Here is a 23,026-nt window from a genome sequence, read left to right as displayed (position 1 = left end):
GCAGCCCTTGAATCCTGAGCCAGTCCCGAGCATGCAGGGACTCGCTGACACACCTGATACTACTGATCGAGGAGATCCGAAGGATTCAATCAGGCATTTCTCAATCTGGAGGTAAAGAGGGAGGGGGGGTTGTTCATTACTGTCTCTAATGATGCTCCACCTGGCCGCTGAGGCACACAACGACTTATACCTCCGAGACAGGGCCTTGATTGAGATGTGAGTATAAGAGAGGAGGAGGAGGGGGGGGGGGAGCAGATGGGCTCTGCAGACAATTAAAGCCGCATGTTCTGTTGTGGTTCCTCCATTCGCTTCCTGTCACTCGCCTCATCCTCAGTGACACCTACGCCCCTGCATCCACCTCCTCGTCTCCCCTCTCCTTCCTCCCATCCACAATCACAAGACATACAATCTCCTGTCCTCTCCTCTCCCGAGCTCCACATCTCCCTCTCTCTCTCCCTCCCTCCCTCGCCATCCTTCCTCCCTCTCCCCCTCCCTCCCCCCAGCCTTAATTGGGAGTCAGGGAGAGCAGTGGAAATCGCATTAACGCGGGCCCTGCCTGGGTGTGCCATCCATCTTCTTTTTTATTACGCCGCGCCGGGGCTGCCTGGGCTCTGCCGTTCGATTTGTCACCGGCCTCGTTCGCTGATAACAGGCATTTGTCATCGCCTTGCCTCCCTGTTAATGTTATCATCTCCTCCCTGACAGCCGCCCTCCGCCGGGGAGCGCCGGCGACAAAGCACATCCGTCAAGCGAATATTTCCACGGCTAAGGGGACCGCACACTGCAATAAGCCACATTAAAGCACTTATGAAGGGTGCAGGCCGAGTGTGCGTGTGTGCGTGCGCGCGCGCTCGAGCGTGTGTGTGTGTGTGTGTCATGCACCGGTTGCCATGTGCGCAAACACACACACACACACACACAGACGCGCGCGCGCGCAGGAGCGTGTAGTGCGCTTGTCAGCCCCGTAAAAGAGGCGAGGTGGGGGCCGACAGGGAGAGGAAGAGGTAATTTGTTGCAATTAATTACGCAGTGAGTGTGGCTTTGTTGTGTGGGAGAGCATTTTATCTGTTGGAATGCTTCCTTCGCCAGGCTGTGATGCTATTTGTTTGATTTATCGCCTCTGCCTGCCCGGGGCGGAGTGAGCCTGCGCGGAGCGGTGCGGGTGTGTTTTCGCATGTGCGCAGGGCTGTGGCGTTACCAACAGAAATGTACTGTAGTGTCGGCGGAGAGGCAGCCCTTTGTTCGGGAGTGACGTTACATATGAACAGCCACACGGCCCGGCCTGGTCGTCCTCTCTGTGGACTCACACCGGGCTGTCCATTTGTCATTCAGAAGCAAATCAACCGCTCCAAAGGTTGACTCTCCATCACACAGCTCGCCTCACCTTTTCCGCCCCCTCCCACCCCCTTGTATGGAAAGTGAAGCCATGTCTGAAAGTGCTGTGACATTCCAAAACAATCCAGATGTGATATGCTGGTGTGTCTCGCCCTGGCCTTATCTCTCTGACTCTCTCTCTCTCTCTCTCTCCTCCGTGGTGTCAGGACAAGCAGGGATGTGACAACATTTATCCATTCTGCCTCAGTTGGGGGTTCGCGGGGCCCATCGTGCAGGAGCTGACAGATGGATCAGGCAGCCTAGAGGCAGTGGGAAGAGATGAGAGAGAGAGGAGCGCCACTTCCCATCCTTCAAATACTGTATGGCTTCCAAACACTCCGCACACCCTCACATGGTATGGCACGGGGAGGACTGCAGCCAGGGTGATGGCGGTTATACACAGTGAGGGGAAGCTGCTGCTTCTACAGTGCTCCACATTTTGTTTGAGGTGAATGAAAAGAATAGCATGAGATGATCATATCCACCAAAATGTCTCCTTTGCATGTTAGAAGAGAATCACAGCCAGTCAGTGACAGCAGTCTTATTCATAGTCGGAGCCGGAGACAGGAAACAAGTTTATGTTAAATACATAGATCCACATACTGAACACATGTTGGTAACACATAATAACCATCAACCACCATGTAAACTCACAGTTAATTCAGCTTTAGTTAATAGTTATCTCATTGTTAACAAACAATGAAATTCTTTATGTTCATAAACTATACCCTACATAATATATATGCTCTATACTAAAACTAATGTGTATACTATAAATGTATACAGTTTATCATACTGCTTTTTTTTTAAAGTGTCTTTTTAAGACAGAAAATAATGAAGTCTTATGTGTGCCACCTTCCATTGATGGAAATAGACTTGCCTTCCTATAGCACTTTTTCATGAACTCATCGTCAACACTTCATTGTGTCATTGCAGATGTAACACGACTCAGGGACTCCAACATTATCTTGTTTTTTAAACCCTTGTGAAAAAAATGACAAATAAATGTACCGTGTACCTTCACTTATGGTTAATAAACCATTTAGTAATGGGTTAGGGTTAGTGTTAGTGATTTTATAAATCACTTATAAGCCCTTAATACGGACAATATTTGCCTCTGGCCAGTATTCATAGTGCCTGCTTTGTCTTTTAAGCTTGAGTTCATCAGGACGACCCCTCAAATGAATAGTTTGACCTTTGACCTCCTATAAAAAGTGCTGCAGAGCACCTGGGCTAACATCTCATGAAAGCTGTTAGCAAATATTTGCTCATTTACGCATCGAACAGTTATGGAGCCACTTTAATATTCATTTAGAGTCATGTAAGGTTAATATTTACCCTGCTAACTGCTCTGGTTTGGTCTCCACCAACTCCTGAGGGAAATATCTGTGTCTTTAGCTGCTCCACTCCACTTGTCTCTGACTGTTGTTTGGGCAGACAGATGATTCAAGTGAACATCTACGTCACCTACACCTACGTCTGTAGGCTTCAAGTGCACTTAGAAGACAAATAAAGTTGAACTTGAAATTAAAAATGTATAAAGTCGGATTTGGTGGATTATCAAGTAGTGAATATGAATGCATTTTAATGTATTATTTTACATGTATAACTGGATTATTACCAGTTAGAATGGATGAGCACCAGTTTATGTCACTAAATGTTCTTCTACAAATCCGCCACAGCATCCTTTAAGGAGTCGTTGTGGAGCTTTTGATCATAGCATATGATCATCTTCAGCAGTTTGTAGTTTGTAAATATTCAGATGAATTACCATGACAATTAAACAATCTTCTCGTTCATGTTGGAAAGTCTATAATTGTATGATCACTGGGGAGACTATAGTGAGACTGAAGGCTCGATGACTAAATGAAGCTCTTGTCTCAACTGCTTTGCCCAAGGTCAGGAATGAACTTTGAACTGACTTGTAAACCTTGTTTTTATTAAACATTTATAAATATGCTGTAATGTGATTGAACGGTCCAGGTCCTTGGTTTTATTCCTAACTGCTTTTTCTGGGGTCAAGAATAAACTTTGAACCTCACTTCTAATCATTAATACATTATACATTATACATTAAGGTTGGCCTTATGAGTGCCTTTGAGTCTTCAGTGTCAATCTTGCCCTTTGTGTCAAAAAAACCTCTTGAGACTATAGAAGAGCCATCTCCTCTATATGTTCTTTACAATATGCCTTTGTGTTTTGGATAATTTGTGTTGTGGTTGTAAGACCCACACTGTATTTGGGTACTTGTTGATGATGTATGTGTATTTGTGCTGTAATTGCGAGAGTTATTTTGCTTTTGTTTACGGCTGTTTTTCGTGAGAGGCAATAATGCGGGCTCATGATTTTTTATTTTTTCCCTGCATTGTAATTTTTTTTATGTATCGACGCTACATCCAGTCCTTGGCGTCAGCGTGCTGTGTAGCTGTGTGAATGTGAAGTGAACACTGACCCAAGAGGAGACTTAAGTATTGTGTTAGCACAGAGGAGCTGATCTGTGTTTGATGGTGCGATGGGGTGAACTCGGGAATATGAGTTTACTGTGTATGATTATCATTGTTTGATGTTTGCGTGTAATTACGAGGCTCAATCCGTGAAGCAGTTAGAAGCTCAGTTTAGCAGAACAACAAAGAAAGAGACAGATTTTCATCGTCAAACATCATTATACTTTATATCTCTAATTGTCACTGACTCTGCCATATATTTTGGCAAAAGTGTCTTGTAAAACATACAGCAGTGTCATAAACAAAAACTACTCGTACAGCTACTTTGATGTGATATATTGATAAATTATACCTTTACATAAGACAAATGAAATGACTACTACAGTAGCCACAATATCAAGGTCTCCTGTGTGAAAAGACACACAAAACTGAATGAAATATGAAAAGGAAGACGAAACAAACTAGTGCTCAGGTTCTGGGTCGAGACGTTCACCTCGAGTTTCAAACTGTAAACATACTGTAATCGTTAATCTTGTTTTATGAGTGAAACGTCAGCCCCTTGATGCCTTCCACTGCCTCAGAGGTGTTACTGCTGCGTATTCAATGCTGAATACGAACAATAAAGAGATCATGGGACGTGTTCAACGGAAGTGAAGCTAATTCAGAGATTAAAACTTGTGACAGCAGCGTGAAAAAACAACTCAGCTCCCGTAAAAATGCTCTAAGATGCAGCGAAATGGATTAAAATGTCACTCATAGCCGATTTGAAGCACATCGGCCACATGACTTCTGTCGCACATAATGTACAGGAGCTACGGTTTGACTCGGGATAAGCGGTCAAATCAGGCGTTATTCTGTCCATGGAAAGTTGACAAGAGAGCCTATATTTTTCCTTTTGTGTGTATGATTGCATCTTTGTAGCGTTCACATGAAGCAGCAGATCTCCTCGTCATCACAGAGGGTCCACATTTTATCCCTGCTACGGTTGCTCCCGTCGATTCAAACTTGCTGAGAGAGAAGAAACCCTGGTTCACATGTAGGTCCACCTCCTCACTCCTTCTTATCTTTCGCCAAACTGGCCGAGGGTCCCGTAGCCGTTCATCACAGCCATTTTGAGATGACCGTTGGGAGTCAGCTCTTCCTTGTCGATGTTGTTCCTGGAGGCGAACATCTGGCTGATCTCCATAAAGGTTTTGTTCTTGGTCTCGGGAATGATGAAGATGGTGTAGAGGGCCACTCCCAAGCAGATCGCACAGAAGAGTAGGTAACAGTAGGGGCCCATCGTCATCTGTGGTGGGAAGGACACATAGTGTTGCTTTGAATGGACAAGCAAGATCAAATGCTGCGCTGACTTTATTTTTAATTGAAAATTGCCCATGAAAATCCAGAGGATACCAATTTAAAGTCATAATGTCATAGTTCACCACCAGGGTCTAGCTACAACTGAGCTAATACTAGCAAATTCATTTGACCTAAACATGGCCACTGAAGAAAACAGCAGGGAACTGTAGTTTATACAGATTACTTTACAGTATACTAATGGATTAGCTAGCATAAAAATTAGAAAGTACATATCCTTGCAGCAGCAATCCTTTAATGTATCTTTATTATTTTCGGTTAGCAGGGCAGCAGAATCGGCCATAAACATATCTCCTTGTGTAGTTTTTTTGTGTTCAACATATGAAAAAACGTGCAAGCTAACTTAGCCTACACATCCAGCGGACAGAGAGCAACATTAGCATTAGCATGTTGCATATTCACTCGCCATTTCTCACTGCTCGCTTTTTATGGAAATATGTGTCTCTTATCTGGCTAAATGGTTCACCACCTGCTTGCGAACCTTGTCTGTTTACCGTGTTAGCAAGGTTAGGTGGCTAAAAACCATGTCAATGGGCTGTGGGAATGAATCAAAACAGTCAAATCCAAAAATAATCAGCTGGATGATGGTTAAAGGACTCACAGTTTGAGGGGAATAGCAGAATTGGGTGTACACCTTTCACATCGCATGTGAAACTACACATTGGTGCAGTTTTAAAGAGGAAATTGAAAACTTGACATAGCTTTGAAGGGTTAGGACTTAGAAGAGGAACTTGTGTTGAGACAATGGCTAAAGTTTTGTTTACTCGTCCATTATAGGACCTTTAGCTTAGCTTAGCTTAACACAGAGAGAGAAGGCAGGCTGCTAACATGGCTTTGAACAGCTCTGAATCTGTTCTACTTACATGTTCTCTCTAAAAGTTTAACATTCATGGCCAGATTTACTTAGGTTTACTTAGTCACTTTGAACAGGACAGATCACTGTCCTCTTAACTCTGAGCCTGTTCCACTAGAACAACACTCAGGACAATGACAGAGAGCAAGGTCGCTGTTTTAATTGGTTATTTTATTGGGATTTGGGGAGTCACCTCTGTTCACACAAAACCAGACAGCCCATATCATTATTCTCATGTGTCTGACAGTGCGAGTGGAGCCACAACAGAGCCTAGATGGAAAGTCAAGATGAACTTGAGCAACAAAACCTTTGGACATGAAAGATTTTCTTTTAGAATTGAACCTGGGCAGAAGCTAACCATGACTTCAACGTCATTTTGGTTGTTTCAGGAAGACTGAATACTAACAGAAACACAAAATGACTTGTGTGCAGAATAATCTGGATTTAACATATAAGAAAGTAGAGTTGGAGTCTGCTCTGACCTCTAGGAAGGGAAAGATGAAGCCGATGGTGAAGTTGGACAACCAGTTGAGGCAACCGGCCACAGTGTAGGCAGCCGGTCGGTGTGACTGCTTAAACAGCTCTGCAGTGATGAGGAAGGGCACACCAGCTACACACAGGAGACAGAAAACATATTTGTGTTATTTTAAAGTTACAGTATGTGATTTTTTGCAGTTAGCAGTCTCAATCAACACAAGGTAAAAGACATTTACACTGTGGGACCATGGGAGTTGTTGTATTTATTATTAAATAACCACAGCTGCTAAAGAAAATCTTTCTGAGCAACTTTGGCAGAAATGATCGTGGACATGGTAATGTTTTTAGATTTTATTTGCGTCATGCTTTGTGCCTTTCATCAGTTTACTTCCTTACTCTCTCTTTGATTTTCTCCCCGAGGTCAGTGAAACATGACCTTTGAAAACATTCAGGATAATGTAACACAATGCACACAACTTAAAAAGACACTACACTGCAAAAACTATTACTATTACTACTATGCTCAGTTCACTTTGTTTTTGTATTCTTTACTCTTGCACACTGACAAAGGGACTTTCCCATATAAGTGAATGGTATATGGCTTCACTCTGAAGACAGAATCATGATCATTTCAAGAGTACACCAACAATCTTTCCAAATCTAGTGTTTCAGATCTTTTCCAGCGTCACAAAAGTCTAGTTGTTTCTATACATTCTAAAGCAGCAGTCTTAAATATTATATCTGTAAAGAGCCCCCCCCCCCTTTTTTTTTTTACAACAGCAGCCTTCTTTATCCGTCACTCCTACAGCTCGTCTATTGTTTTGATCTAACTAGGCCTCCTATCAAGCTGTCATAAAACAAATCACGCTTAACAACTCGGTACAGCTGTATGAATCTATTGGGTGTTGTGAAATTAACACCAGCGTCTTCATTCATCAATTAGTTTATCAATATTCCCACGCAGGACTATTCTTTGGCAGTCATTCAAAATAAACAAAAGATGATATAACAAATGATAAACATTCCTCGAGCTCCCAGTGCTGTTATATTACACTCCTGTTTTCCTGCATCTACTTCATTACGTCTCCATTATTACTCAGTGATCGGAGATTGACAAGCAAGGAGGATGTTTGTTGACTTGGCTAAAGTCCAAACTCCAGAACGCCAAGAAACGGAGAAGCTTCGCCAGGACTTCAGCAATTCGTTAGTTTGAAACGCACGATATACGAGATGTTGTCTTAGCTCGAAACACATAATTCTTCATTGTTAGAGGTGAAAGCCATGAAGGAGAAATATGCATTAATATGCTCTAATGACGAGCTTTCCAAATGATGTCCTCATTATCTGTGCATGATAATCGCAGAGAGGAGGGTTTAATATCGTCAAACCAATAAATATGCCATAATTTGTCAACATCTGTGGTATGTATGTTGTGTGTGTGTGTGTGTGTGCAAGGTGGGGGCATTGTGCATGCAGGGTTTGGTCTGAAGGAAACTGTATTCATCACGGCTAGCTTATGAACAATGAGCCATTAAAAGTCTAATTGCAGCAACAGAAATCCTCGTCCGCGTGCCGAGGTATAGATTTCTCCGGCTTGACGAATGACACTACGGAAACCGGATTCGTTCTAATTCATCATCCTCGCAGGTCCACTCAACGTGGCTCCTAAAGTTGTAAACTATTGCCTCTTAATTCACTTCACTCAACTCATCCGGTGTACAAATGGCTGTGGGAATGGATGTAGTGTGGCAGTTATGATTTCCTAATTTACAAGACTAATGAAATACAATATCTCTTCACAGTCAGAGGAGGAGCAGGGGAGGGAGCGCTGCTGCGTTTCAGGACTTTGGCGCCTGCTGTTGCGCAAGCTTCCAGCAGGGAGCAGTGTTATCTTACACACAGGGAAGCCCAAATCCAGCAGTTTGCTGCATGTATGGATTGCAAATGTTGGTGTTTAAGTTGTGAAGAGTTTTTTTTTTTTTTCCCCCCTGCAACTATGGTTCAATTAAAAAAAACAAAAACAAAAAACTGAACACAAAAATGTAAAGATTTTTTGTCAAACTTCACAAATCTCTTGCAAAATAAAACACTGCGCTCAAAACTGATTTTTTTTTCCATCAAAACAATACACACGGCTGTCATATGTGTATCTCTTACAGACCATCAGTTTGAACACTGCTGTGATATATTTCAAACTCTACCTTCAAAACACTGTTTATATATGTGTTTTGGCTTCATGAGGCCACATCACATATTTCAAATGTATAACACTGTGTAAAAACTGTTTTTCCTTTTATCTCCTTTTTATAATGTTTAAAGATTTTTGGGTTCCACATTGGGTTGCAATTTAATGGTACAAACAGCGTGAGCACAGTTGTGGTAGAGTACAATAATACAATAGGGTGAATATATCATATAGATATTGTTTTGACACAATAGTAGAGGTCACCTGAGACCTCTTCTGTGCTCCGACAGGAGGGTTTTGCAAATTGGGTTTGAACACGGAGAAGTGAAAGAGACAAATAAGTAGTACTAGTAGGAGTAGTAGTGGTACCAAAGTGTGCTAAATCTTTGTGATTTGTGCATAGAGTTTTGCAAAAATGCGATTTCAGATTGCTATTTATGCAAAAACAGTTGAATCCTGCTCAGTCTGAAGTTTGTTTTTTGACGCGTGTGCTTCGAGTTGCTAGAATTGTGCGCATTGTTCCAGTTTTTGTGGTTATGGAATGGAGAAAAACTGTAAACAGGGGCAAAATGTGTTCATATGCTTACCTGGACCGATGCAGAAGCCGGCAATAATCCCAACAACACAGCCCACACTGATGTAGCGCATGAAGGACAGCTGGGCCTGTGATTGGTCAAACATAAATCATGGGTCTGAAGTCACGAGTTGTAAACATTAGTGAACTATTTAGCTGTTTTCACAATTATTCATTTGACTATATTCAATAATTCTGAATATATGCTATGTATTAGTAACATGATTTGTATCATGTGGGCCTCCTGACCTTTACTTTATAATTACTTTGTTGTTTGTTCTGTAATTTTACAGTATACAGGATATTTACTTGAACTTTAATGCTTTTGTAAATTTGCTAATGCCGTCAGCCCAACAGTGTACGTCAGCATTAACGCCACAATCTGCAAGTTAATTGTTTTAGAGTCCTGGATGAGCAGGGCGTCAGACGACAGTGTACCTGGAAGAGGACAGACACTGTGATCCCAAGACAGCAGAGTCCCATGAAAAGGAAGCCGCCAATCATCAGAGGTCTTCTGCCAACACGCTCGATGGTGAAACACTGCAGAACAGACAGAGAGATAAGACCTGCCGTGATTGGCTAACGACATGAGGCATCTTCAGGAAGCAGAAAACAGATGACTTTTTGTCTTGTGATCATTTCAGCCCCTCTCATGTTTACCTGTGTAGGAAATACATTATTCAGTGTTTTCATGGAACACATAAGACGACAACAATTAGCTATTTGGCTAGATCTGACACATTTACATGACTGGTGTTAATTTATGTGCAGTCTTTCAACTAAATGAGCAAAAATGAAAAGGAAAGTAATGTAGATCTGTATAAAATGTATGTATCCGATCCCAGAGTTTAACTTAACTTTATATGAATCGTGCCCATTAATTTATTTTGTAACAATTACACTGCAATGCACAAGGTAGACTTGTTGTAGAGGCCTGTCTGAATTTCCGTGTCATGAGGACCAGTGTTATAGTTGTTTCTGGGGAAATCAGACGGCCCTCTTATTTAGGATGAACTCTGACATCTCCACATCTGGCATCTGTTTTTGCCAACAGAGAGATCTATCTTTGTCACAGCTACAACCCACATCTACTGCTGTTTTAGTCAAGTTCTGCTATAATAGACATGCCACATTTCCACAAGGGTAAATAATTCAGTTCTGTGGTTAAAGAGTTGATACATACATTTAAAATGACTCTACAAAGTCATTAGAGCAATTACATTACATTGAAATGACATAAAATGGAGTAAATCAGCAAATCCCCATATTGAATGGACTAATCAATTGTTTGTTAAGTGCCATGATATGTTGTGTCATCCTAGTGTGTTCTGTGAAGTGTGAAAATGTCTACTTACCCCCAGCATCCCAGAGATGACCTCGATGGCACCAGTCCCCACTGTTGTGTACTGAATATAAGGTTCGGGGATTCCTGCGTTGTTAAATATGTCATTTGTGTAGAACCAGATCTGAAATCACAGTGACATGAACTTTAATTACGTGATGAATATGTCAGACCACAGACAGACAGATGCTTTCAAACTTGAAGTTTGTCTTTTTTTTTTTTTTTCAAGAGGAGCCAAAATGTGGCTCTACTCATCTGGTGTTTGCACGTGATTCATCACAGTGATCATTATCATCACGCCGACCATCACTCATGCATTTGAGATACGGCGCTTCATCAGTATGGACTTCTGACAAGTGCTCCCCTTGAAATTAATTTGTGCATTCTCATTAATCACACTTGCTGATGCAACATCCATCATTGATGAGGTGCGGACAAGATTGCAATTGGTGCATTTAAGCGCTGTCTTGTTGATTTAGTAACCATACACACGCTATTTCATCACTATTGCAGCGCTGAAGTATGCGTCCACACACCCGCCTATATTAATGCAGGAGAACAACACGGACAGTTTGAAAAAGTTGAAACTGGAACCAGTTACATTCTTCTGAACACAAAAAATTGAAATCCTTTGTTATTTCTATCAGATTAGACGCTTTGCGAGTCACCACCAGGGTTTTAGCAGTGGGGAAACATCTAAGGACTCAAAGACATACATACATACACCCATTTAAACTAGAAATAATTATCTTATTTTTCACTAGTCTTTTGTATCCTGAGTCATGTTCTAGATAAGCTGGGTAAGCAGTGCCGCCATGCCACATTTCCCTCAGAGACTTTCTTCAGCTCTTCCGAGCCAAATCCGAGCTGATCCAGGACCAGCTGAGCGATGTCGTCCCTCTGGGTGCACGACAAGGTCTTCTCCCAATTACACAGCCAGAGGGAGGCACCTTAAGGGCTCTCTGCACCTGTCTGAAGCGACTAATCTGAATCCTCTAAACTCAAGGGTCTTCCTGAATCATTAGCTCCTCGCCCTGTTTGAGAATGAGCCGTGTAACACCTTATCAGCAGTGCCTGGGTGATGCTCACAGCAAAGACTGGCCAGTAAATCAAGAGTCATGATGTGTGGTGTGATGTATGAGGGTTTTTTTTTTTGTTTTTTTTTTGCAGCGTGTATCTCAAACTACCTTGCAGTTTGCACCACACTTGTTTTTAAGTGTGATATTTTCTTGCACCCTCCCACTTCTCACTAGCTTCTCTTTTTCTGCTCGAAAATTAACCAGCACAACCCAGAGAGACGGCCGTGGCCTTGCAGTCCATTAAACGACAAAAGGACAACATCATCTGCAAAAGTGCAGCGATAATATGTATTAATTAAAATGTATTTATTAATATCTATCTGCAACTGACTATAAGAAGGACAACCACGTGTCACTTCACACCACTTTGAATCAATAGGCCTGAAGCAACTGTCTCAGCAGCCTGCACTTTAAATGTACCTCCTGGCACAGATCTGCACAGATATCTTCCATTTATGTAGATCAACTCATTTTAGTTGTTAATTATGTTGAAAACAGTTTAATAACAATATTTTCACCTTGTTGTCACATATTACACTGATATGAAGAGTCAACACATTAGTGTGAAATTAATGTCATCTTTATATTCATTGGACGATACACCTAATAATATACCTGCAATGTATTTTTGAATGTATCAAATGATGTCTTCTCTATATATTGACAACTATACCGATTATTGCTATTTTTCATATATTTGAAAAAAATATTACCATATATGTATATATTGTCTAGTAATATATGCAAAATTTATTTTCAGTGATATAATTTTAAATACATACGACTACATGTATTTAGAAAATGTAAATTCATGATATGTTGTAATATATGAAAGCACATTTATTGATCAAATAATATTATTTGTTATATATTGCATTCCGTCACAGTATATGTCAATATATGCTTTTATATGATTATTTATTCGTCTTCAGTATTTTTCTCCTAATGTTGATATCAAGATCTCCAACAAACCAAAAGCCCTGTAGGACATGTGGTCCCTAACGTTTGGCTTACCACAGCCTATGTGATGTGATATCCGTCTGTTCTCCTTCCCCCTTCTCCTAGAAGAAAGTTTCTGCTCAAGTAGAAGGATGTACTGTTTGCAGCATATGGGCATTAGATTATGGGTGTCATGCATAACATTCTGTAGGAAAACATTTGTTATCGCTTTAAAGGCCTAATTCTGTTCTGGCAATGATTCAAATATTTTCTTTTCTTGAAAAATGAGGACATTTTTTGTTTACAAACCTGATTCAAGATGCTGTGGGGGTGCTGTGTAAAACACGAATAAAACAATGTGATTATTTCCAAATCCTTTTTGAATATATATTCATTATTAACTTATCAACTGATGTTGGTTAATTCCAAAGACCTTGATAATGAAAAAAAGACTTCATTGTACAGCAGCTGCTTTATGGTGTGAATTCAAAGACAGTTATGGCAGTGACTTAAGGTTTGATGGATGTGGAACAGACGTGCTGGAAGAATTGTTCTTGAAAGATTCTGCCATGTTGTCAGATGATCCCCTAATATCTCCACAATCATCAGTGTTACACATACTGTGGAAGAATCAGACCTGCTTTGTTGTTGGTTTGTGAAAATGGAGGTAGAAAATGTCCAAGATCTTCAGAATAACAAGATGGTTTTACGTTATACTCAGTGCGTAAGTACACACAGAGTTTGGACACATGGACCGACGTGTTGCAGTGTTGCAGCGTTGCAGTGTTCCTGTCTGAAACAGCTGGGACAGTTGGACTCAGTGGGGGGGTTCCCCTGCTGGGAAATGGTATTAGCATGTGAGCCAGCATGCATAGAGCTTCCATCCACATGGAGCAATGAGTACAAAGATGTGTTCGACTTTACGGGTGGATGGGCGGACCGTCTTATGTGCCGAAACTCTAAAAGAGAGGACCGGGAGATAATGAGGCGTGGTCCTCTTGCCCCCTGCTTAGTCACTCAGTGGCTGCGTGTGGGCCTGTGATGTATAGACGGGAGGAGGTGCAGATGGGTGGAGCACAGCTTGGAACTGTGGCAATATGAGCTCTCACTGTCATATAATAATACGCCAAGTCTTTGCACATCAGAGATGTGAGCACGTGCACACATAAGAACGGAAAAAAAAAACAACAGGCCCATGCTTTTCATACTTACTGCATCAATGCCCGACAGCTGCATGCCGATGTTGACCACTATAATGGTGATGACCTGCCAGCGAACACAGCGGTCCTTGAGCAGGCCACGAACAGAGATGGTTTCGATGGAGGACAGAGAGCGCTGCTCCTCCTGCATCTCCTCAACCTCCGCCTGGATGTTTCCTTTGGTGCGGTACCACTTCAAGGCTGAAAGGTCAAGAAGGGAAGCTTTTTACCAGCCTACAGAAACACCTGTCACCACATTGGCTTCAAAGTCAGGCGAAACAGAAGACATGGTATCAAAATCTTTAAAAAATAGGGGACAGAAACAGCGCAATTAAGATGGGATTTTTCTGTCCTGATCTTTGAAAGAAGAGAAACAAACTGCAGATTGTAAAGAGAAATTATAACACACTCTTTAGGATCTGACGTCATACTCATGTCAGATTTCCTACGTTTATACAACTCTCAACACAGCAATATTTGAGCTTCCCATCATGAGCGTGATGTCAGTGGTCTGTTAAGAGTCCACTCTCTAACCTGCGATGGTGGCGTGGACGTTCCCCTTCTCTATCAACAGGTACCGCGGACTCTCTGGAAACCATGGCAACAGCATCAACTGGACCATGGTAGGAAACACCACCAGAGACAGGAGCAGAGGCCAGTGCTCTTCCTGTGTGGAAACAAAACATGACACCTTACTAAAACCTCACTCAATGGAACAATCAGCAGCTTTTACTCATCAGTCTATTCTAATACGTTAAAAGGATGTAAATGTGAGATGGGATATAAGCCAGTGTCTTTTTTTAGCCTAATTTTTCTGTGCGACTGTCCCACACATCAGCAACCTCCCCTCTACTGTATCAGACAGATGGAGAGAGCGTCACCTCATCCAGTTCGACCAGAGAGAGGAAGAAAAAGACATGGACTGGAGGAGGAGGAGGAAAGCTACACGGCCAGCTGGACATAGAAATAATTGTTTTCTGATTATAGCACAACAGTGTGTTCACGTGCTGATTATTCATGCTTTTTTCAGCAATATGTGAACGCACCAGACTTTATAAAAAACACACTAGTTTCAAGCTCGGAGACAAAAAATCAAGAATCTGATGTGTGTTTCTAATGCAGAGACAGGAATATATAAGCCAACGTCTGTGTCTCAGAGTTCAGAAATCTGAGCTGCACTAACAATGGTACATCATCAGTCCAGAGAGGGCTTAAGTTATAAAGCATCTCCTTCAAAGTGTTACCCATGACATTACTACACACACTACATTATTATTAGTACCTTTCCGAGCAGCTCGCTGAGTCCCAGGACCTGAGCGACAAAGACTCCCAGACAAATGTGAATGCTGGGAACGAGGCCCAGGAAGCCTCGCAGGTTCTTGGGGGCGATCTCACCGAGGTACATCGGCACCACGCTGAGAGAGATACCTGTGGGAAAAAAACTGTAGCATTACCATGGGCCTGAGTGAATGTTTAATTTTCGTAAGAATCTATTTTAGTCTTGACTGAATGCATTCAGCACACACCGGTAGTGTTATTTCTTTTCTGGGTGTGTAGTATCTTTATTTTTGTTTCTTTGCTTCCTGACGTTGTCATTTTTACCTCCAACTGTGTATTTCTCTTGATGTCGGACATTAAATGTCTGTCTCCAACTTGATAACTGTTGGTGGACTGTGAAAACACGAGGGCAAAGAAGCAAGCGAGTCCACTCCAGATCCACGGCAGGGTGGGTGAGAGTGTGCATTTGAATTCAGGTCAGTTCCCACTAAACTCAGCACTCACCAGAAACTCTGGTTATGTCTCTACCTTTCCCCTCTCCTCTCTGTAACGCTGCATTCATAAAGTACATTTCCCTTCCAGCTCCAGTCGGCAGTCAATGCTACAGCACGTAAACACCCCTCAGTGGAGGTCTCCTCTGGGGATCACTGCCGCAGTCATGTTGACTGCAGATCAGAGCGGAATCAATCTCCTCCTGAGCTAGCTGGCTCTGAACAGCTGAGCAGCAGTTCAGCCCTCCCCACATACGTTTAGCCAACACCTTTTGTTTGGTTTCGAAAGAGAGTCCCCTAGCTTCGGGTTCAAGTGTTGAAGATTAATATGATACACTGTATTTAACTCAGGCAACAGGGAGGCCTACCTGAGTGCACTCCTGTGATGAAGCGTCCAACAATGACCATCGCAGGCATCCTGCACGCTCTGCTGAAGCCCATAAGCAATCCGCCTATAAACACCAGCACAGTGGCTCTCACCAGCGTCCCTTTCCTGTTTGGACACACAGTGATCACTCTTGAGTCAACCCTCTTAAAAAATTTGAACCGTCAGAGGGAAAGGATGATGACTCAGCATGTGTTTCATTGCATGCACACTCACTAACCTCCCGTATGTGGTAACAAGTCTGCCCACCAGCAGGGCCCCGGTCATCCCACCAACAGCAAAGATGGACACGGTGAGGGAGTACAGGACGGTGAGGAGCTCCTCATCTGGAGTGAAGTCGTAACTTTCTACCAGCGTCTCGTTGTAGAAGTCTTTGATGTACTGGCGTGGGGGAAAAAAAAAAAAAAAAGAATGAAGAAAAATTAATTTATTACGAATAGTTAACAGATCAATTACAACCGGAGCATCAAAATGGTGGCCATGAAATCAGTAAAAAACATCACATGGTTAACTATTTTCCACAGTCCCACAAAGCCAAATGTCAACATGTGTCTTACAAAACCCACAGCTCTTGGTGAATGCTGTCCTTGTCATATGTACAAACACTTAATATTTAACCAAACTTTTTGAGGGAGGGATCTTTAATGACATGCTTGGTTTAATTACAAGAGACTTGCTCAGCAGCTAAACCAGTAAGCACAAAGCACACACCTATACAGCGGTAAGGTGTAATGCCACGTAGGGTAGCATTTGAGGACTGACGTACGTGTAATCTATTTATAGTAGTAGGAGTATAAGAGTTTGTTTTATCTTGTGTGAAAAAGTTTTATCGTCAACACTGATCGGCGTGACCAGATGGATTATCAGTGACGATGGAGTGATAAGTGAAGGAATGAGGTCCTGATAGAGCTCAGTGATGGTAAGGTTAGGGTTAGGGTTAAAGGCTCTAATTTATTCATGCGTCTTGGAATTCTGAACAGTGTGTGTCCAATTTGTCCCAACAATGTGACCATCTCCACCACATGCAGGGATCTGCACACACCGGCAGTCCTACAGCTGACCAGTTCAGTGTTCATAATTATTACCTTACATCCATTAATTGAGCTGATCTTCAGACTAAACACAGACACACACCTGTGGTCCAAAGGGGAAGGTATTTTCTTACAGCATGCAGGCAGTTATGGATTTCAGATGCTGGTAGTACTGAAATAATACTCTCTATTCAGCCCTGATAGCCATATTGGTTATTGTGTTCACTGAGACGGTTGTACTGGTGGAAGAACATATCAAAGAGAAAATGATCAGCATGACCTATATAAGATAGATTGATAAAATTGGATGCAGCTCTAGACTGTGTAAATCTTAACACTGAAAGTGCAGTGCGCTGCTCGATTCATGGGCATTGTGATCCACCCTGCTGGATATCTTCATTCAGATCCATGTTGAGTGGATCAGTTATCAACAGGATGTGACTGAGCCTCATTAAAAACTGTTTCTCAGTCACGTTTATTATAAAATTCAGCGATCCCCCTTATATTCAGTCGTATTGGGCCACCAACTGAATTCTGGGCACCACAGCAGTCCTGGGTGCAGAATATTGCTGGCAGTTATTATTCTGTCAGTTTAACTGTATTCTTTAACTGTATTCTCACAGCAGGAGCCCCAGTTGTTTTCCGCTATGCTCTGTTCTCTGTTAGTGCCGAGTCTTAATGTGTCGATATAAAAACGTGTAACTTCCAATTATAGTTCATAAGTAATGTGTTGTTATACTGTCATGTTACCTTACACAAAGATAAACGGTCCAAATCAGGGTTATTCACTGAGGTACATGGATGAAAAAAGAGCCTGGTCAGATCTGTACCTGGAAGCCTGTACTTAAGGTTAGGTATGAGAATCAGTATCAGTAGAGATGAAGCTAATTTGGTGCATCCCTAGCTGGACTGGCAGTGTCATTGCTCCTCTCTCCTGAAGGGCAATGTTGTAGTCAAGACCACCTAGTAAACCAAGTCATCACCAAGACCAGAGTACATTAAGACCGAGACAAGACAAAGACTTACAGGTGTTGAGACCAAGTCATGAGCAAGTCCAAGGCAGGACAAGACCGCTGCAAACCACAGGCCACAGTGCTACAACACTACCTAACAGAACATAGCACATCAGCAAAATACCAGAATGCACAAGGCATGGGAAAAAAAACCTCAGTGGAAACCTCTGTAATGTGCCTCATCAACAGTGCAACCCTTCGCTTTGTGCAAAGTTTCTGCATAAAAATAGATTCCTGCTGATGATCATCTGACTTCTACTGACTTCCTCTGTTGGGCAGAAGCTCCTGTAACTGTGCGGTCTGAGCTGAGCTTCGAGTCAGGTGGGCTCTATCGGATGTTAGAACAATAGCTGGAGGGATGAACCAGTGTCACATGACATCAAGATAGCCTCGCAGAGCAGGATCCTGCCTCCTCCATCCGACCCTCAAGATTAAAAATCAAATCACAGGGCCAACACGTTTCAATTAAGGCCCGTAGATACCTAATGATTTTTAAGGATAGAAAAACGCTACGCTTCTCAAAACATAAACCCTCTGTTGCAACGGCCATCTGCCTAAAATAAACAGCGGAGGAGGTCATGTACAAGTTTAGCTCTGTGATAATCTAATCGAATTTCAAAGACAAATGAGGCCAGGTCGTTAGTTCTTGAGGTATCCAAGCATTTTCTCTTAAGCTGCCATCAGCTGAACCTTGTGCCACATCTAAAATTTGATTTGGGGCACACACGCGTAACTATTGTCAGATGACCCAGCATTCAGCAGTGACTCACACAAAGGCCACTGAAGTCACATGGACCACGGTTAAAGGTTTATCCTCACTACATTAGCGATGTAGTATATATGTGACACCGAGCAATAGTCTCCAGTCGAAATAGGAAATGCCTCACTGTTTCAGCTGCTGCTACTTCTGATGGAGAAAAGCTGTTGAGCTTGGTCAAATCTAATCAAACGGTTAACGTTAGCAACTATCTGGTGTGCACAGAGGAGCATATAGCAGCTAGAAGGTCAGATATTTCTCTCAACAAATTGTAATGTAGTTGGTGGATGAAATCATTTCATGTTTTCATCCTGTAGCTCTTCTGGACTTCCCAAATTTAAGCATAGTGACCCGATCAAATTCTGATGTGAGAGGAGTGGTTAGCTGGGGTTATGCTACTCAAATAAATTATCCACAGTTTTATGGATGCTTCTTCCACAATGTAATCTTACGGGGCCCCCTTGTTTTGGGCCCCTAGTGCATCGCATGACCCGACCCCTCTCTCCATGTACTGTACCTCTCTCCTTACAACAGAACACTCCACTAGCATTACACGTGGCACTGAAGCTCACATGCTTCAACTCGGAGAGGTCCATGGCCAATCAGAGCCAGTTCTCGGCACAGTCACTGGAGCACGCCAAATCAAACATTGAAGGAGACCAGCACATGATGGATAATATTTAGAGAACATCGATGACATGGCGAGGCACACAGCAGCCTCCAGATTTCATACACAAAGCCGCATGACTTCACATGACAATGAAATACAGTCTGACCTTCACAGCGTAACATCTAGAAGTCACACACTATCAGAATGAGCGAATGTGAGCCTCTTTCACTCGTTCTTGGAAAGTTTGGGCTTCTTGGGATAAGTGTGAAAGTGATTCCAATTCTCCGGTGGTGGTGATGTGACACAAACCTGCGCGGGAGAGTTGACAACGGCCAAGTTGAAGCCATAGAGCATGGAGCTGCCGAACGAGGCCAGGAAAGCCACCGCCAGCAGAGGCTTCGTGAGGTGCTGAGGAAAAGATGGAGGACAGAAAAAAAGTCACACACCAACAAAAGCTACACAGCAAAAGCAAGGCAGTAGGTCTTATGTGCACAATTTAGGTATTAGCTTAAAGGTGTAATATGTTATTTAAAAAAACCTAAAATAATCATCAGAATGTGAAAATATAACAGTTTTGAAGTTATGGCGTCAACATATTGTGTTGACATCCCATACAAAAGCTACCATGCTTGCATCATCAACACTCTCCTGATGCTTCAAGCTCTCAGTCCAGACCCCTAGCTGCACAGCTAAATGAGCTACGTAGCTAATGGCAGCAACAATTAGCAGCAATTAGCAGTGATTTGGTGATATGCTGCTCCCTATGCGTTTTAAGAATGGATTCGAAATATGGCCAGTTCTTACATATCGCACCTGCTGATCTTTCAATTCTTACAAAACTGTCAACTGGCCAGTAGATGTTTCCATTATTATATCTTTAAAAGGCCTAGATTCTAAAAATCTGAAATAAATATCAATGATAAATATGACTTCTTTAGTGGTTTTCATGGCATCGTAGTTAAACCTGATCTGCAAAATCAAAACACACTCAATTTAAAAATAACTATTATCAAATCCAGCAAATCCATCAAGTGGACCAGTTTCAAGTTTAAAAACTGTTCCTACAGGGATCAGCTCATTCTGTAGGAGTGAGTGACGGTTGTTGTTGTGAGGGTATATGTTGCATGTTCGTCTGCGATCTTTGGACTTTGCAGCAGAGCTGAACAGGCACTGAGCGGCACGAGACCGAATCAGCACAAGTGAAACAAACTGGCACCTTGGATATGAGCCAGGTCCAACTAGACTGTTCCCATCTAACACTTTAAAAAAAACTAACCTGCACTAACTTGAAAAAAACACAGATTTAGTGAAGCGGCTGTGGCCTCACTTCTCAGGCCGGAGTTGGTTGTAGATTACGAAAACGTAAGACTTTGAGCTTCTAACGGCTGCAGGAGCATTTAATGTCACATACCAGTGTTAAAACATCAGGGCTTCTGCTGACCAACCCAAAGTCACATGAGCCCATCATCTCTGTCTTTTAAGGGACGCGGGCAGTCTACTGTATTCCCACCGGGAGCAGACTGCAGCTGCCCCGTTTGGCTGCCATCCTAAATTCCAGCGCACAGAGCTTAGCTGACCTCAGAGGTACAAGGCCAGTGGGATTATAATGTGCTTTTAAATGTCCATACCTTTGGATTGAGCATGGAGAAAAATGGTTTCCACGCACAACATTCCAGCTCTGTGGTGCTTTTACGTTATGATAATACATATATTTATACACACACATACATACGATTTTCAAACATCAGTCAATGCAAAAGGAATCCACTGATGTGAACACGCAGGATGTTGGCAGATTGGCTGTCTGAGGAGGAAGCCCCTCTGCTCCCACTGAACAATAACAGCATAGAGGCCTTACAGAAACCTAATTTAGCCTGTAATGGCCTAATGGAGAGAGTTAGACGACTACACGTGAAAATAGCTCACAGCAGACAATACTGGCCAGTCTGCAGTCAATTTAAGATGATTATCCATCAGATGTGCTGCTCTTCACATGTAGCATCACTTTGGTCTAAGCTTTGAAAAAACTACAGTCTGTTTAAAACTACTTTTAAAGCGTTTTTCTTTCTTGGTCTTTTTTGTTGGCTTTGGTTTTGAACTGATTTAAGTTCGTGACAGGCTGTTTAGATGTGTGTGTCTGACTGAGGCTATAGTAGAACCGCTTCAAAAACCACATCTGGTATGAACTATTTACATTTGTTTCTTGATGACTGGTCCAAGCACACTGCACTGTGTGTATTGATCAGTCATGGTCAGCGGGGGGGTTTAAATGGAAAGATCACACCAGATCATACAAAAATTACGTTTTTTTAAAATGTCAATATACTTTGTTAAAGTTGGAAAAACTAAACAGTCACCTACTGTACAGAGTTGGTCTACATGTCAATCATCTCTCCAGATAACACCACACCACACCACTCACCGAGCTGATCTTGCTGACATCGTCATTCGGTAACAGTTCCTCCGCCATTTATGTCATGAATAATAACTCCCCGTGTGTGCTCTGCTCGTTTGAGATGAGAAACTGCTCATCTGCACAACTTTTTTTCAAACTCTCCCACATTCACGTCCCCATTTGTAGTCCTCAGCCACGTTCCTGTCACAGAGAGGAGGCGCGTCGCGCTGATGGGCGGAATTAACAAGCTTGTCAAACTCCCAATCTCCAATCAGCGGAGCGCATGGCAGCGCAGGGCCGTCCCAGCCGGGAATCGTTTTTCTCCGGTCCATCAGCGATCACATGAGCCAAGAGGTTCATCCTGCGTCCCAAAGTGCCCGCAGTTGTTATTAAACAGCCTATGACTAACTGTATCCAGGGGCGGTTTCAGGATTAGTGAACATCAGGGGCTTGGCTCAGACCCACCTCCACCCAGGAGAGAGGGTGGGCGGGTCTCGGCACTTGAAGCAACTTTTCTTCTTTGGTAGATTAGAATTTGAGATGAAAATTGAATTACATGACTTTATAAAATAAGATTACAACTGTTATTTGCAGCAGCTGTGGCTAAGTGCTGTTATTCCACCATGTCCGGTCCATATTTGTGAATCGGTGGCTCGCTGTATGTTGCTGCTGGTTTATTCTTATGAAAACACAACATTACTGGGGAGTCTGGGAAAGGCAACACAAAATGAACTTTCCACGCAGCAGCTTTTAAGAAGAATAAGAATATATTTTGTGTTTATTTCAGTTGAGCAACTGTGATTTTGCTCCATCAGTAATGATGTGTGACGTTTCCAGAATTGAAGAGTGTGGGTTAATTTACCCACAGACGCTTCTACCTGGTTTATCGGAGCACTGTAGAATTTAGCACGTAACCATGATCAATAGACTGACTACTTTCTAATTATATTAGCCGTGTTCAGGTACATCAGACAATGAGACAAGTTAATGTTTAATGTTTGTATAGGTTGTACAGAGCAAATGGCTGCTAACCTCGGGGCTGGGAGATCTTACGAATGGTAGCTGGATTATTCTAAGGAATTGGAGGATCTGTGTTGCAATATAAAACAACTGTGCTGCACGAATCTTTGCAGATCTTAGTGCAACTGTGCTGCACTTGAAACGCTACTTACATGATCAAATTGTAGAGATGAAACCTGTGACAAGGGGATGCATGGATTTGTTTAAAGGGAGAATCCACA

At 42.4% G+C, this 23,026-nt stretch overlaps 1 protein-coding gene across 1 annotated transcript; it reads right to left on the bottom strand.

Moving 5' to 3' along the window:
• Positions 1 to 4,024: 4,024 nt before the first annotated feature.
• slc2a15b (solute carrier family 2 member 15b) lies at positions 4,025 to 22,075 on the bottom strand. Its single transcript, XM_037102957.1, has 12 exons — positions 21,813 to 22,075; positions 19,700 to 19,798; positions 16,200 to 16,360; positions 15,963 to 16,087; positions 15,108 to 15,253; positions 14,360 to 14,492; positions 13,839 to 14,026; positions 10,622 to 10,732; positions 9,705 to 9,806; positions 9,280 to 9,355; positions 6,513 to 6,640; positions 4,025 to 5,106 (listed from the first exon to the last, which is right to left on the bottom strand). Exons 1-12 carry the CDS (start codon positions 21,858 to 21,860, stop codon positions 4,879 to 4,881), a joined length of 1,545 nt encoding a protein of 514 aa, XP_036958852.1. The 5' UTR covers positions 21,861 to 22,075; the 3' UTR covers positions 4,025 to 4,878.
• Positions 22,076 to 23,026: the final 951 nt, after the last annotated feature.

Source organism: Acanthopagrus latus, chromosome 1 (assembly GCF_904848185.1).
Source record: "Acanthopagrus latus isolate v.2019 chromosome 1, fAcaLat1.1, whole genome shotgun sequence".
Classification (NCBI taxonomy): domain Eukaryota; kingdom Metazoa; phylum Chordata; class Actinopteri; order Spariformes; family Sparidae; genus Acanthopagrus; species Acanthopagrus latus.
Note: the sequence above shows the minus strand (reverse complement) of the source record. Positions and strands in the feature narration are given on the sequence as shown.